Source organism: Ailuropoda melanoleuca, chromosome 15 (assembly GCF_002007445.2).
Source record: "Ailuropoda melanoleuca isolate Jingjing chromosome 15, ASM200744v2, whole genome shotgun sequence".
Classification (NCBI taxonomy): Eukaryota; Metazoa; Chordata; class Mammalia; order Carnivora; family Ursidae; genus Ailuropoda; species Ailuropoda melanoleuca.
In genome coordinates, this window is record NC_048232.1 from 71,240,316 (window position 1) to 71,257,125 (window position 16,810).

General features: G+C 36.7%; 2 protein-coding genes across 6 annotated transcripts in view; one reads left to right on the forward strand and one right to left on the reverse strand.

Annotated features, from left to right (window-relative positions):
- The window catches only part of NUP37 (nucleoporin 37), a 45,242-nt gene extending 39,956 nt beyond the window's left edge, over positions 1–5,286 (reverse strand). The window contains exons 1-2 of one of the 2 annotated variants that reach the window (XM_011220035.3): positions 5,210–5,286; positions 3,724–3,944 (exon numbers count right to left, since the gene is read on the reverse strand). In XM_011220035.3, coding sequence (XP_011218337.1) covers positions 3,724–3,879 — 156 coding nt within the window. In that variant the 5' untranslated portion in view covers positions 3,880–3,944; positions 5,210–5,286. The other variant, XM_002915466.4, reaches the window with a different exon arrangement.
- Positions 5,256–16,810, forward strand: part of PARPBP (PARP1 binding protein) — a 64,483-nt gene continuing 52,928 nt past the window's right edge. For 2 of the 4 annotated variants that reach the window (XR_004620740.1, XM_002915471.4), the window contains exons 1-2: positions 5,256–5,434; positions 9,443–9,598. Coding sequence is in view for 1 of the 4 variants with exons in the window: in XM_002915471.4 (XP_002915517.1) it covers positions 9,446–9,598 (153 nt within the window). In the remaining 3 variants the exon portion in view is untranslated. Of the gene's footprint in view, positions 5,435–9,442; positions 9,599–16,810 lie in introns of those variants that run through there. The other 2 variants (XM_034643807.1, XM_034643806.1) reach the window with 2 other exon arrangements.

Genomic DNA, 16,810 nt, shown 5'->3' on the forward strand with positions numbered 1-16,810 from the left:
TATAGAAGGCTCTGGCGTATTTGAGGTTGGGGCAAAGCCAGGTTGATGAAAAGGCTCTTCCCACCACATCCAGTCAAGGCCAAATACAGAATTTTAGTCAGATGAGACAGTAAAGTTTACCTAGTCCGTTTCTTTCACCTTGCACTTGAATTTATATAACATCTGGAGACAGTTTGCACAACCCATCTCTGAACACTTCAGTGACAGGAAACTAGCTATTTCTTGGGGGAGCTTAGTCAACTCAGGGGTAGTTCTAATTCAAAGAGCTCTCTTTAACATTAAACCCAAATCTGTTTTCATGTAAATTCTTCTCATTGCTCCAAATTCTGCTCTCTGGAACCATACAGATGAAGTCACTTCAGTGATGGCAAGTATTTGGCCACAGCTGATTTTAGGTGAACACACAAAAGAAGATTTAGCACCAGTCTTAAAGCACTACAAGCCACAACTTCACTCAGACAGAACTGACGAGTAACACAAATTACATTTACCATTCTGAGTCTAATCCCTCTTTCACATATAAGTTTTAAACATTTTAATACCATTCTGAAATGTCCCCAAATACATAATTTGCATCATAACATACACTGCTGAGAAATGAAGTAAAGATTAAAGGATATAGAGCTATGCTATCCAATATGGTAGCCACTAGCCACATGAGGTGATTAAGCACTTGAAATATGGCTAGTTCAAACTGTGTATACTTTATAAAGTGCAAAATCCACACCAGATTTCAGACTTAGTATAAAAGGTATATAAAATATCTCATTAATATTTTATGTTGGTTACACATGAAATATTTTGGACATACTGGGTAAAATAATACATTATTAAAATTAATTTCATCTGGTTTTTACTTCTCATAATGTGGTTACTCTAACACTTAAATTTATATTTGTGGCTCACACTGTATTGTTATTGGACAGCATTGAATTAACTCTTTTTGGCAGTTTAATAATTGCACTGATTCATGGTGAACATCCAGGTGACTAAAAACTGTGTTACAATTGTCCCTTCTAGCTTCAGCAGTCTATCATTTTAAGACCTTATCTTCATTAAATTTTAGCTTGTTCAACTTGGCACATTAATTCAATCTATTAAATATTTGAATTCTAAGCACAGTGTCTGGCATACAACAGGTGCTCAATAAATACTTAAGTGGAGTTTATCATCTAAAGCATAAGGTATCCTTCTTAGCTTCATGTTCTATATAAATTCAATGTGCTTGCTTAAACCAAATGTTCTTGAAATTCAAGTCCCCAATTCATTATTGGTGATCGTTTGAATAGACTTAGAAACTTTCGTGTTCCCTCTACCCTTTACACGTATGATTTCTTATAGTAGTTTTCTTACTGCATTGTTTTACACTTAAACATCTTAAGGTCAGGGTCCTTGCTTTTTTAACATAGGTATTACCAGTTCTCAGCACCTGATTTGCACTTAATACTTGACAAACACATGATACCAATTAATAGTATTATCATTCAGCTCAAATTTCCATCATATTCAAAAGAACACCATAAGATTTGGAAAAATGCTTTGTTGAAATTCTGTATTGACGGTGTTTTCCTAAGAGCCTTAGAATGAGGACTGTCTTTCCAATAGGAATGTGGAAAACTTTCAATTCAATTTACCTTTACTTAGTTTCCTCTCAGACAAGAGGGAGGCATGAAATTGGATGCTATGGAACTTGAAGATTCTAACATGAGAGAATAGAAACAATGTTTAATAGTATTTAATTAGATAACAAAATAACTTTAAAGGGAAGTGATAATTTATTATGAATCCCCAAAGGCAAATTACTGGGACTGATTCTCCTCTAGAACTGTTTGAACTATGGCTTCAACCTATATGAATAGCAGCATCAAAGCATCTTTGAAGTACAATGGAGAAACTCTGTGAGGACAGGGACAGTTACTTAATTTTATTGCCAGTACTTGGCACAGAAACTTGACAAGTTAATAAAATCCAATTCCTTCTTTAGGTTGTTTGGCTGTAAGACCTAGATCACCAATCTGACAGGTCTGAGGATCAACAAGGACAATATGCAAGACATGACAGAGCAATATAAATCTTTTTTGCTAGTTTTTTCTTCTCATTGTCTTTTTCTCTGTCACTCATCACCCCTGCCTTTTTTCTTTCCTGATTTTTTTTTCTTCTTGACTTTCTCATTTCTTAGCTGAACATAGAGATAAAACATATTTTTCAGTTTTTTTTGACACAAGTCTGTGTTCAGTTATTAATTTTAAAAGTAATGAAGTAAAAAGTTAGTTTCACCTGTAGGGAGCTACTTTATTCTTTTATGGGTTAGCAGCCTCCACCAGAAAAATGGTTTTTCCCTCAGTCTTTTTCAAGACTGTGTCATATTATTTCTCCTAATCATGTGGACTTTTTATGATCCTAACCAAGTAGTCCAGCTAAAGTCAGGCTGTGGGTCACTTAGCCTGAAAGCCAGCAATTCCTACCTCAGAGACAACGTGGGACAACGTAAGAGCTCTTGTGTTCTACTTAGACACCAAAAAACTGAAGCCTTTAATTCATACTTTCTCCTTAGGATAAATACTCATGCAGTTTAATTTTTTGTAACTTTATTTAATGCACTGTAAAATGCTAAACTCCATTTATGATGTCAAAACACTGCACTGAAATAAAATACTGAACTGCCTCCCAAATAAAAGAGGAAATAATGTTTATAATAGTACCACTTTAATGGTAAAGTTACTTTAAATCTTTGAGAACTGATCATTGCCAAATTACCTCACTGATTAACCTTAATTTGAGAAATACTGTTTTATGAATAATATTCTGGTAAACAAAGGATTAGCCAAGATTTCTGAGGGTTGAACTTGCATTGTTTAGACTCTTTCACATGTGGAACTAAGTTTCCTGTGAGAAAACATGGTGTGTGCTCACCACAATGCAATCTTGCTTTGGTGATTAAATATGGGCCTATTCTGGCAGGCAACACTGACCAAATTAATGATAGTTAAAACATACATATATGAATTAAATGTGCCAAATGCCTTCCAGGAACTTCACATGATGTACTAACTACATTCTCATAAAACCCTATTAAGTATTACTTTCCTCATTTTTATAGAAGAGAGGTTAAGTACCTGCTCAAGGTCATAGAGCTATTAAGAGATAAAGCCAGGCAGGAGTAAAAATCTAGGCATTTTGGCTACAGAGTTTATTGTCTTAATTACTATGCTAAATTGCCTGTTCAATTAATAGGGTCCCATACTTTGTACACTTCGGATGTATGCTTTAGATGTATAAAAAGCATGAGAGCATACTAATACAAAAGCTGAATATCATGAAAGCTGTAAAATCTCCTGGAGGATCATTTTTTAGGCTTGTTCCCTATGTCAAAGTGGAATGTATAAAAACTGGATTAAGTAATTACTTAGATCTCATTTAATTGGTGTTTTCTCTGTACATACCAAATGTTCAGTTAGTCATAACCTTCAATTACCAGTATATTCCATTTCTAATCACAAGGCAAAAGAGAAGCCTCATAGTCTTTTTTTTCACTACCTATTTAATGTTTGCACAAATCTCAGGCATATATTACTGGAAACACCGTCCTCTGTAGTTCTTCATATCATTTGTTTTCTTATATTCAAACTCAATATGCTTTCCAAGTTTAGTCAGTTTACCAAAGTTTGTTTTTTTAACCAGTGAAATAGCTTCATTGTCAGTCACTGAGTTTTGTACACTAACCTGAAATGTACACACGCCAACCACCACATAATTACCGCCACCATATGCAATTAGGTTTCCTGAATCCCCACTGTCAAAGGGATTAAATTCTACCACATGCACATAGTCTTCACAATCCACAGTGTAGGCAGCATTTCTTGTGGCATCTTGCTTCATCTTGTATGTCAATACTTGAACAGTTGTAAAAATAAAATAGCCTTCTACTGGACAAGGTCAGGAAACTGTGGATTACAGCATAGACATAGTTAGATAGAAAGCATCAAAGTGTCAGTCACTTTCAGCAAATGAATCAAAATAAGGACATGGTATTTCAGATGCCACGGACAGCTAAAAAAAAAATCAAGAACTTCTTTAAATACCTTATGAATAATACTTGCAGAATAAATCATCATAATATCCTGTTTAGATTAACTAAAAGATAGTGAGTACTTGAAGATGTAATCACTTTAGTAGTAAATATATTCATAAAAAATTAAAGATAGTTAACATTTACAGAGCATTACTTGCAGGTGCCATGTTAAGGATTTTACTGACATTATGACACCTAATACTTGCAAACCTAAGAGGAGGCAAATGGCTTCCATTTTACAGAAGAAATCGAGGCTTTAGTAGGTTAGTTAGCTGCCACGCTCATAAGACGAGACAGCATTTGAAATACTTTACTATGCGTTGGATACCGGTGCTAGAGAAGAAAAGCAGCCCTCTGCCTTGAAGATCACAATATCCGGTAACAGTTATGATTCAGTGTGAAAAGCACAATAACATAAGCAGATCAAAAATATAAGATCTGGAGAAAGGAGTGCCAAAATGCGTGATATAGAAATGATATTCATAAAACCAGGCACAAAACTTCAACCAACCTGTTATGGCCTGGTGTGCACCCTGGAAGTAGCATTCCCAGATGAGACTTAGGGATCTAAAGAAGTCCCCCCCGCCTTAATTGGATGCAGTTGCCTGAGAATAGCTGGGCTCAGTAACGAACACATCAAAACCTTATAAGTATTTACGGAGAATCAGATGAATCCCACCTCGGGGGAGTCTATAAACTAGTAACCATACGAGTGGGAATTCAGGACTGGACATTTGTTATGGGTGACCAGCAGGTGGATGCTCTTGGAGGCACAGCGGTGTGGAAAGTGTAAAAGATTCGAGGTCAGGAAAATCGGTCCCCTTATTGCTTGTTAAACTGTGTCCAGTCTCACTACATTTTCAGGGTTTCACTGCACACAGCGGGCTGGACTTGCCCTCTAAAACTGGAAGGGCAGAATGGGGAAAAAACAACTTAAGTGCCCGCAAAGAACCCCACCGCCTCTCCCAGACATGCAAGTCCCGCGAGACCCCGCTACCACCTCCCGAAGCCCGAGATCACAGGTAAGAGAGGGTGGAGTACGGCCCAGGAAAGAAGGAACTCGCAAAAATAGGATGGAAGCGCTGAGCGGCCAGTAGCAAAGCAGCGCAAACCCTTAGGCTCCCGCGCGATACGCACCGGGGGAATCGGGAAGTGGCCAGAGGGAAGCCGATCTCCGCCGGGGCGGGCCTCGGCGCGCGCCGACTCTGGTTCCGGGTCACAGGGCGGAAACGGCGATTGGCTCCCGAGCCTTCCGCGAGATTTGAAATATAACTCGCGACGGACTCTCACAGCTTCCAGACTGCTGCCCGGCAGGACAATTCTTCAGTCCAGTCTGCGCCTATCAGGTGTATCCCGAGTCAGGTGAGTCTCATCTCTTGCTTGCTCGCCTGTCACACTTTAATTGTGATTCCGGCCGGGGCTAGTGAAAGATTTTCGGTGACAGCTAAGTGACTGTTTAGAGGCTTTGCTCTGGAACCGGGTTGAATTTGGGGGTATTGAAGAATTCCAATATCTAGTGATGAATAGAGCTAGAAGGTCCTGAGGGATCATCTGCAGACTGGAAGTCTGGGGCCATAGAGGCCTACTTAGGTTCATTAGGTTGGCGGGAGACCAGGGTTCTGTTCCAAGACGTGCGCAGACTCCAGTTCCACTACTCTCGCCCTCTCCCTGTTATATTCTCCCAAATAATATTTACGATATGCACTCTGACGATGATAGTACCAACGCCTGCCCCCCCTTTTTAAAATTGAGCACCTATTAAGTGCATGGCACTAGGTGAGTTTTTACTTGTGTCTCATAGTTTTCTGAGGTAAGGTATCTTAACTTTTATATTTGAGGAAATTTATGTTAATCAGAAATTTTAAATACTGAAAGACATACGTCTTATAAATTGGGGAGCCAGGATGTGGGGCCTGAATGTCTGACTCAGAAATTCTTTTACCATCTCACACTGTCTCCCCAGTGATAATTTCCTGTCTTCCAGTTTTTGCTCCAGTGCAGTTTGGAATCCATTTTTTTAAAAAACAAGTATTTATTATCGCTGCCACCTTCTACTGTTTTTGTATAGCACAGCCTGACATTCAGAGTGCATACATATTCATTGTCTCATTGATTTCTCAAAGCTGGCTGGAAGGTATTATTCTTGTTTTCTGTGTGATGATTCCTTCACCTAGGCAGTCAGTTGTAATGCTTATTGCCTAGGCTTATACAGCCAGCTAGCTGCTGAAAGAGCTAAGACTAGACCAGATTTGGCAAACTAGGGCATTACTTGCTTTTGTGCCACCAGTTCCTGAGCTAAGAATAGATTTTAAATGTTTGAATAGTTGAAACAAAAGCAAAAGAATATTTTGTGACATGTGAAAATTATATGAAAGTTAATTTCAGTTTCCATAAAGTTTTGTTGAAGCACAGCTGTGCTCATATGTTTATGTATTGTCTGTGGCTATTTTCACACAGCAAGGTCAAGTTGAATGGTTGTGACAGAGACTATCCCTTACACTCCTTAAATATTTACTATTTGGCCCTTTCCAACAAGTGTGCTGACCCTTGGATGAGACTGTTGGCTTTTTTTTTTTTTAAGATTTCATTTATTTATATTAGAGAGAGAGAGAACGAGCAGTGGGGAGGGGCAGAGGGAGAGAGAAAGAGAAGCAGACTTCCCGCTGAGCAGGAAGCCCGATGATGCAGGGCTTGATCCCAGGACCCTGAGATTATGACCTGAGCCACCCAGGCGCCCCGAGACTGTTTTCTTTTATATGTGTCAGACACTGTGCTAAAAGCTAAACTTGTATTTATGTCATTTACTTTTCACAAAACCCTGTGAGATAGGAGCTATTATTACTTTCATTTTCAGTACAAGGAAGCTGAGGTAGTGGAGGTGACATAACTTGGTATAAATCACACCGCTAGTAAGTGGTGCACCCAGGATTTGGAACAGTCTAATTCTTGACTAGTTTTCATTCTTAGAAATCTGAACTCATATTACTTTTAATCTTTTAAAAAGATTTTATTTATTTATTTTTTTAGAGGGAAAGAGAGAGAGGGAGGGTGCACCCGCAAGCACAGAAGAGGGGCAGAAGGGAAGGGAGAGAGAGAATCTCAAGCTGGACTATGTGCTTTGGAGCACTGGGTGGGGCTGAATCTCAGGACCCTGAGATCCTGACCTGAGCTGAAATTAAGAGTGGGTCACTTAACTGACTGAGCCACCCACGTGCTCTAGAACTCTTAAAACTTTTAAATAGTACCCTAGATAATTTAGTATTAAAGATTTATTTCAGGCAAACTGATCATGTCACTGAAGCATTACTTCTTCCCTTTTTTTTCTTTTAAGAAACGAGGGTAATATTTTGAAGAGAAATATAACTTTTAGCTATTTACTGGTATTTCTATATATGTAGATATTTAATTGATAGTTTTTTACTTGTATCTTTAAGTTGATGAATTATTGCTTTGTAAGTGTTATATGCCCCTTTTCTTGATCGTATAAACCCAAAATACATTGTAAACGTTTGGGATTCTATTTATGCCACATAAAAAAAGAAAAAGATAACAGAAAGAGTTAATAAATGGGATGTGTACAGTAAAATATACCCCAAATAAAATAATAGCATATGAATATGTTGGAGACTAGCATACGTAAAAGGAAGTAGGAAAAAAAAAACCTTTTAGCAGCCTTGTCTATAAACTCAGAGAAAGGAATTGCTTCCTTATATAGACTTAAGTATGTTGCTTCCTTATATAGACTTGAAACATTGGAACTACATCCAATTATTTTGAAAGACTTTTGTCTATCAGGAGAGGTTATGTAATATAGTGATTTAAGAGCACAGCTTACGGAGTTAAGCATCTTAGGTTTAAGTCTGTTTTGCCATTTGCTAGCTGAGTGACATGGGATGTCACATTCTCAGATGTAAAATGAGGATAATAATGGACCTTCCTCATAGGACTCTTTCAGAGATTGAATGAGGTAATAAATATTAAGCTTTTGAAAAGTTTCTGGGACGAAGAAAACTCCTAAATACTAGATACTGTATTGGTTAACTATTGCTGTGTAACAAACCACCTCAAAACTTACTGGATTTAAAACAGCAACCATTTTATTTGCTTTTGATTCTGTGGACCAGCAATTTTGGCTGGACTCATCTAGGTGGTTCTGCTGGTCTTGCTTGGGATCACTAATGTGGCTGCAGTTCATCTGGCAGGTTGACTGGGGCTGGAAAGTCTAACATAGTCTCTCATGTCTTTAAATTGGTATTGGTTGTCAGCTGGAGTGCCTTGGTTCTCTTTTATATGGCTTTTCCAGCAGGTGAACTTGGAGTTTTTCATGTGATAGCCTAGAGTAGCAAGAGACTAAGGACTAAAGCTGCAAAGCCTTATATCAAGAGGCCCCCCCCAAACCACCCCCAGGTTAGATATTTGCTAAGAAGACTCAGAGGACTCAGCATATAGTTGTGCCCACACCTATAATTTATTACAGCAAAAAGATGCTAAACAAAATCAGCAAAGAGAGAAGCTATATGGGGAGAAGTTTCATGGCGTGAAGTCCTGGGGAGATCAGACATAAGCTTCCAAAACTCCTCTCTTAGTGGAGTTACACAGGACATGCTTAAATCCTCCAACAACAAATTGTGACCCATATGAAGTATTGTCTGTCAGGGAAGCTCTTTAGAGACTCAGTGTCCAGGGTACTGATGTAGGCATCCTCAGTCTATGTTCCAAAATTCCAGACTCAGAAGAAAAGCATGTGTTCAGTATAAACTATACTATTTGTGTAAACAGTTTAGGCAAGTGAGCCACTCTTACTGGAAACCCTCCTGAATTCTAAGTGCACAGGTGCAGCCAAGGGCCAACCTTGTAATCAGTCCTTTCAAAAGATAGACAGCAGGCCTGCTGCATTATTAACTCTTCTTCATGGGCCTTTTGAGCTCTGTCTAGGCTTGGAACCCCCAGGATGTCATTCTTCCATAGTCAATTGGTCAAATCAATTACTAGACTGATCCATCTATCACACATATTACCATCTATCTCAAAACAAATATTTTGAAAATACAACTTTAATTAGCTATGTCTGTGTCTATAATTATAAGTTTACAGGATTTGCATATCTGTTTTGTATGAATTTTCAGATTGAAGGTTGTATTTTGTTATTTCAAAAGATTTGGCTTAAGAAAACTAAAGGAGAGGAAAATATGATTGGGCAGAAATTGTATTGTTCTGTTTTCTGAAATTTAATTAAAAGCAATTTTAGTAAATATGAAATGACCTCTCATTTACTGCTTATTTTTCTCTAACTCTGCTTCCTTACAGATGTTAAATATTAGTTTCCAATTAAAAAAAGCTTTTTAACATTGCATTCTGTCATACTTTCAGAGGATGGCTGAGCTTAATCAGAAGTCTATCTTGGATATGATTAAAGAGTTCAGGAGGAATTGGCACTCTCTTTGTAACTCTGAGAGAACTACTGTATGTGGTGCGGACTCCATGCTGTTGGCATTGCAGCTTTCCATGGCGGAGAACAACAAACAGGTTAGTAGACTATATTTAGGTTTACTCTTTTTTTTAAGTGAATTTTGGTAGCTGCTTATTTTAATTACATTAATTTCTTTGCAATATATGCCCTCCTATGATAATATCAATATGCTATTTTCAAAAATGCTTCTGCATGTCTACGTCAAAATATTACAATTGGATTCGAAATTATTTGCTTCAAAATTAAAGCCTTCATATGTATAATATAATATAGGACATGCACATTCCATGTTTAATTTGAAGTCAAGATAAACATGCAACTGTTATTATGGTTAAAATATTTTTATTTATGATTTCTCTTTTTTAAAAAATTCTAGAAGGCACACATAAATAATGTTTATTTTAATATAATCAAAGTATTTTATGACTAATTCAGACTCTGTGGTATAGATTGATTATTCCTAAGCCAGGCTATGAATCAGAATCACTTGGGAGGGTTTTTAAACAATACTGGCTTCTGTGCTTCGGTCTTGGAAATTCTGATTCTCCTAATCTGCACTGAGACTCTGGAAATTGTCTTTTTAAAATCTTTTCTTAATCTGATCTTTATGTAGTTGGCTTGGACCAAACTAGTTTTTGGAATGAGCTGTACATGAAAGGCTTGAGGTGTTCAGATAAGAGAAGGATGAATATAGGCTGGAGTGGTAAGAAAATGACTTAAACATATTAGATTTCAGTTAGTATACTTAAAGGAGGGGAAGTCTTTCGGTGGGAAGCTTTTACAGAAGGGATGAAGGAAGGGAAAAATCAGTTAAGCAGCATCCAGGGGGATCAAAGTCTTGAAGGTTTGAAGATAATAAGGAGATTTTCTTGACCAGAGAGGATGTTTGAAGCGTGGAATAGTTTTAGTGGGTCTATTGGGCTAGATAGTGAAATGACATTCTGATGAATTATTTTAATCATATATGTCAGTAGTTCCCAGATTTTTAGATTTCATATACCAATAAAATTTCCAAAAATAATTAGACGTTGACAGATTTGAACATTTCTCACATTGGCAAATAAGGCCATTGAGAATAAATAGTTACTAGAACTGTTTTGAAAAAGGAAGAGTATTTTAAGACTTAAAGATTAGGAATTGTATGATCTTAAAATAAGAGATAGTCTTTACTATACATGGCAGTTGGCAGTTTCGCATGTTTAAAACAGTATATATTAAGGTAAATTTTGAACACAGATTTGATAAAATTCTATCTTACATAGTCATTCTTTTAACAAATATTTGAATTTTTACTATGTGCTAGACATTATTCTAAATATTCTGAAGGATATCTCTGCTTTTATGGCATTAATCTAGTGAGGAGAGACAGATAATACTCTAATAAATATTTAGTATTTTCGGTCATTTAAGTACTACAGAGAAAAATAAAAAAGAGATGTAGTTAAGGATTGTATGGAGTTTGGGGTAGAAGAGTTCTTGGCAATTTGAAATAGGATGATCAAAGAAGGCCTCATCTACAAGTTGCCATTTGAGCAAAGATTTGAAAGAAGCAAAGAAGGAACTGGTCATGGGAATTTTGGTGGGAAGGGATTACGAGGCAAAGGGATCAGCTGATGCGAGGGCCCTGAGGTGGGAATATGTCTGTTATGTTCAAGGAACAGCAAAGAGGCCCACACAGCTGTTTATATACATGTTAAATATTAATTTCTTCCCCTCCTCTCTCCCTTCTGGATATTTTTTTTCTTTTTTTTTTTTTTTTAGCTCCTTTGCTCCAGGTATTATGATAAGTGTTGGGGTTAAAATGGTGAGCAAAACCAGACATGGCTCCTGCCTAGCTTACTGTCTGGTGAGTGAGGTAGACATTTAGTAGAGAAAATACAAATAAACACAAAACTATAGCTGTGAGAAGAGGTATATGATGCTATGAGACCAAGGAGTTGAATTGGTTGGAGAGATCAAGTTGAATTGCTAAGGAAGGAGAGGAGTTAACTAGGCAAAGAGTTGGGGGCAAGATGATGAAGATGATGGAACAGCATATGCAGTGGCCCTGGACAAGAGACTGCAGAGAGATTTGAGAAAATGCCAAAGAACTGGTGTAACCAAAGGGTGGTGGTGATGGTTACATGTTCCATTTGTTTGTTTCTTGTTTTTAATCACAGTCATTGTTAAAAATCAATTTTTTATAGGTATGTTGAAGAAAAAAAATGGAAGTCATACTTTTTGGACTTTGTGTTTAAAAAAAAAGTTAAACTTCCAGAAAAGTCACAAGAATAGTACACTGAATTCCTTTATGCCCTTCACTTAATTCACCAATTAACATTTTGCCACCTTTGCATCATTATTCTTTTAATTTTTTTGTATGTGTATGTAATATAAATACATAAATACATACACGTATGTATCATACACATGCATACATATTATTCATATTACTCTGTATGAACCATTTGATGGTAAGTGGTGGACATCTTGAATCTTTATCCCTAGACACTCTTGGTATTGTACATTCTGTGGGTTTTGACAAGTGAATAAGACATGTATGCACCTTTATAGTATTTACAGAATTGTTTCGCTGCCCTAAAAATCCTCTCTGTTCTACTTATTTATCCTTTCTTCTCACCAACCCCTGGCAACGGCTGATCTTTTAATTGTCAGCCTTGTTTTGACTTTTTCAGAATGTCATGTAGTTGGAATTGTGAAGTATATCGCCTTTTCAGATTGGCTTCTTTCATTTTCTTTCAGATGCATTTATGGTTCCTCCATGTCTTTTCATGGCTTGAAGCTCATTTCTTTTCAGTAGTAAATAATATTCCACTGTATGAATGTATCAGTTTATCCATTTACCTTTTACTTTTCTTCCAAACAGTTTTCAATAAGATATTCAATATTTGATAGCTTTTTAGTTTAATAATTATTGGATTTTCTGTTATCATTCTTTTTTTAAGATTAAATTTTTATGTAATCTGTGCACCCAATGTGTACTTACAACCCCTTGATTAAGAGTCGCATGCTCTATTGACTGAGCCAGCCATGTGCCCATTGTCATCTGTCTTTATTTCCAAGAGCTCTTTTTTGTTCTCACTTTTTGAAATATCATACTCTTCTTGCCTCAAGCATATATTTCTCCTTTGAGACTATTAATATTTTTTTGAGGTTTTCTTCTTGCATAATCTGTATCCTCCAAGTTTCTTGTTTTATTAGTCTTATTTAGGAAGAATTTTCATTCTTCCTATCAGAGACTTTCTTCATGATGATCCTTGACCATGTACTTATATTTAAGTGGAGCACTAAAATGCTTACTGGAAACTCTGAATGGAGGGTTGGAGATTGTCAGTCTGATCTGACTGGGCAGTTTGGCTGGGAAACATCTGATGCCCATCTTTAAGATCTCCTTTTAGAACAGTTTCTTCAGAAAAGAGTCTTTACACAAATAGTGTAAAGTTGATCTGCCAATGTGTTGGGTGCTTGAAAGAAGTATCAATATTTAGAATATAAATGGTCGTGTGATTCCTGTTGTTTTCATTTGGGTACTCATGTTTTTACCTGCACTCTTTGGTCCAGAGACTCCGTTTCACCCTCTCCGGGGAATAAACCCCCAATTTTCTGCCAAAGTGGTTGACTGTTCTCCCTTCTCTCAGCAGAAATTAATTATTAGGCAAAAGTCTAAATGAGTATACACAAACAATGAGATAGAAGAAAGAGAAATTAAGGAGTTGATCCCATTTACAATTGCACCAAAAACTGTAAGATACCTAGGAATAAACCTAACCAAAGAGGCAAAGGTTCTGTATTCAGAACACTGTAGAACACTCATGTAAGAAATTGAGGAAGATACAAAGGAATGGAAAAATGTTCCATGCTCATGGATTGGAAGAACAAATATTGTTAAAATGTGTATGCTACCTAGAGCAATCTATACATCCAGTACAATCCCTAACAAAATACTATCGACATTTTTCACAGAGCTGGAACAAATAATTCTAAAATTTGTGTGGGACCAGAAAAGACCCAGAAAGCCAAAGGAATGTTGAAAAAGAAAACCAAAGCTGGTGGCATCACAATTCTGGACTTTGATCTCTATAACAAAGCTGTAGTCATCAAGACAGTATGGTACTGGCACAAAAACAGACACATGGATCAATGGAACAGAATAGAGAACCCAGAAATGGACCCTCAACCATATGGTCAACTAATCTTTGACAAAGCAGGGACGAATATCCAATGGAAATAAGTCTCTTCAACAAATGGTGTTGGGAAAATTGGACAGCCACAGCAGAAGAATGAAACTGGACCATTTTCTTACACTATACAAAAAGATAAATTCAAAATGGATGAAAGACCTAAATGTGAGACAGGAATCCATCAAAATCCTAGAGGAGGACAGAGGCAGCAACCTCTGTGACCTCAGCCACAGTAACTTTTTGCTAGACACGTCTCCAAAGGCAAGGGAAACAAAGGCAAAATGAACTATTGGGACTTCATCAAGATAAAAAAGCTTTTGCACAGCAAAGGAAACAGTCAACAAAACCAAAAGACAACTGACGGAATGGGAGAAGATATTTGCAAATGACATATCAGATAAAGGGCTAGTATCTAAAATCTATAAAGAACTTAATGAAGCTCAACTTCCAAGGAACAAATAATCCAGTCAAGAAATGGGCAGAAGACATGAACAGACATTTCTCCAAAGAAGACATCCAAATGGCCACAGACGCGTGAAAAAATGCTCAGCATCACTCGGCATCAGGGAAATATAAATCAAAACCATAATGAGATATCACCTCACACCAGTCAGAATGGCTAAAATTAACAAGTCAGGAAATGACAAATGTTGACAAGGATGTGGAGACAGGGGAACCCTCTTACACTGTTGGGGGGAATGGAATCTGGAGCAACTACTCTGGAAAACAGTATGGAGGTTCCTCAAGAAGTTAAAACTAGAGCTACCCTGCAACCCAGCAATTGCACTACTAGGTATTTATCCGAAAGATACAAATGTATCTTTGTAGTGATCTGACGGGGCACTTGCACCCCAATGTTTATAGCACCAGTGTCCACAATAGCCAAACTATGGAAAGAGCCCAGATGTCCATTGACAGATGAATGGATAAAGAAGATGTGGTATATATATATACAATGAAATACTACTCAGCCATCAAAAAATTGAGCTCTTGACATTTGCAATGATGTGGGTAGAACTAGAGGGTATTATGCTAAGGGAAATAAGTCAGTCAGAGAAAGACAATTATATGATCTCACTCATGTGCAATTTAAGAAACAAAATAGGATCATAGGGAAAGAGGGAAAAATAAAACAAGACAAAATCAGAGAGGGAGACAAACCATAAGAAACTCTTAATCATAGGAAACAAACCGATTGTTGCTTTAGGGGAGTGGGGCAATGGGATGGGGTAACTTGGTGATGGACAATAAGGACAGCACATGATATAATGAGCACTGGGTATTACATAAGACTGAAGAATCACTGAATTCTACCTCTGAAACTAATAATATACTATATGCTAATTAATTGAATTTAAATTAAAAAAGAAATTTAAAAAAAAGTCTGAATGAAGATTATCCAGAGAGGTAAGCATAGTACTGAGGCTACTCCAGAAATCTCTTCACTGGCGAGTATGTCCATAATCACCTTTTTGCTGAGCAGATTTTTTTCTAGTGGACATAGTAAGAGTGTTGACCTTTAGAGGTTTTGACTTCTTTGGCAAGGTGGGGGGGGTGGGGGTGGGTGGTCTCTGATCCAACTTCCCACATTTCTTATGCTTAGCTTTGTCTCCTAGACTTGTGCTCAGGGTTCATAAAAACCAGTACCTTTAGTGCCAGGGAATGGTAGTTACCAGGGAAATACAGGTCCCACCATTTGCTTACCCCTTTATATTGGCACTTGCTCATTTTATTTTTTTTGACCTTTTGTAATTTCCCTATTCTTATGAACAATTCAGTCACGCTTAAAAAAAATTTTCCTATTTTCTCTTTTGGTTTTGGGTATTTTATACCAGAAGGGGTTTACCTGCATATCCATTCAGGCAGATTGCCCTGTTAATATGTCTGTTTTAAAATTGTAACAGATGGTATACATTCTTTCTGCATCTTGTTTTTATTATCCAACATTGTTTTCAAGACCTCTTCAGGTACTGATAGACAGAAAAATTGATCTAATTATTTATTTTAACAATCGTCCTTTGTATGACTGGTATATTTTACTCATTGATAGACCTTTGGGTTATTTGAACTTTTTTGATATTAAAAACAATTCTTCATTGAAATGAGATGTCTGTGCATGGAGCAAGAGTTTCTCTAGGCCCCATATGCAGGGGGTCATATGATAGATATATCTTTAATTTGACTTGATGCTGCCAAATTGCTCTTCAACTTGGTTATTAGAATTTACATTTATATCAACAGTATAGGAGAGTACCATTTTCTTATCTTTCTCCATATTAGATGTTGTTAACTAAGAACAAGAAAAAAGAGGGTATTTCATTTTACTTTTTCTGTTAACTAGAGCATTTAAACATCTTTTAAAATGCTTATTTGACCATTTAGGTATCCTCTTTTTATTATCTGCTCATACATATCCTTTATTCATTTTACTGTTGAGTTATTTTTCTCTTTTTTACTCTTTAATAAAGAGTTCTACATGTACTATGGATACTCTTTGTAACACACTTTGTTGATAGCTTTTGATGTGCTCTATTCTACCTACCTTCACTGGATATACTTCCTTTACATTGTTTCATGAGTATTTATATGCCAGATTCTCTACTGAGTCTCACTTTGTTATGATCAGGTACTTACTGGACATTTTACCTTGATATCCCAGTACAGTCTCCACCTCAGTTCCTGAAAGTAGACCATATTGTTTCCTCCCTCAATTTACCTTCTTCTTCATATTCTTAGTCTCATTTTATATACCATTGTTAACTCAGTCAGTGAAGCTGGACACCCAAAGGTCATTGTAAAATCTCTTTCTTTTGCTCTCCAGTGTAATCCATACTCAAGTCTTTCCAATTTTACTGCCTGAGCATTTAAAAAAAAATTTCTCCTTCTTTAGTAACCTGAAGAAATGGTACCAAGGTAATTAATAGATTCTGAGGATATTATATAAATAGAATAGACTAGCTAAAGGTTAAACTTTGGTGACCTTTCACTGGAAAATGAGAAGAGAGAGAAATTGATGCAATTATTTTTTTTAAATGATTTTTTATTATATTATGTTAGTCACCATACAGTACATCCCCGGATTCCGAT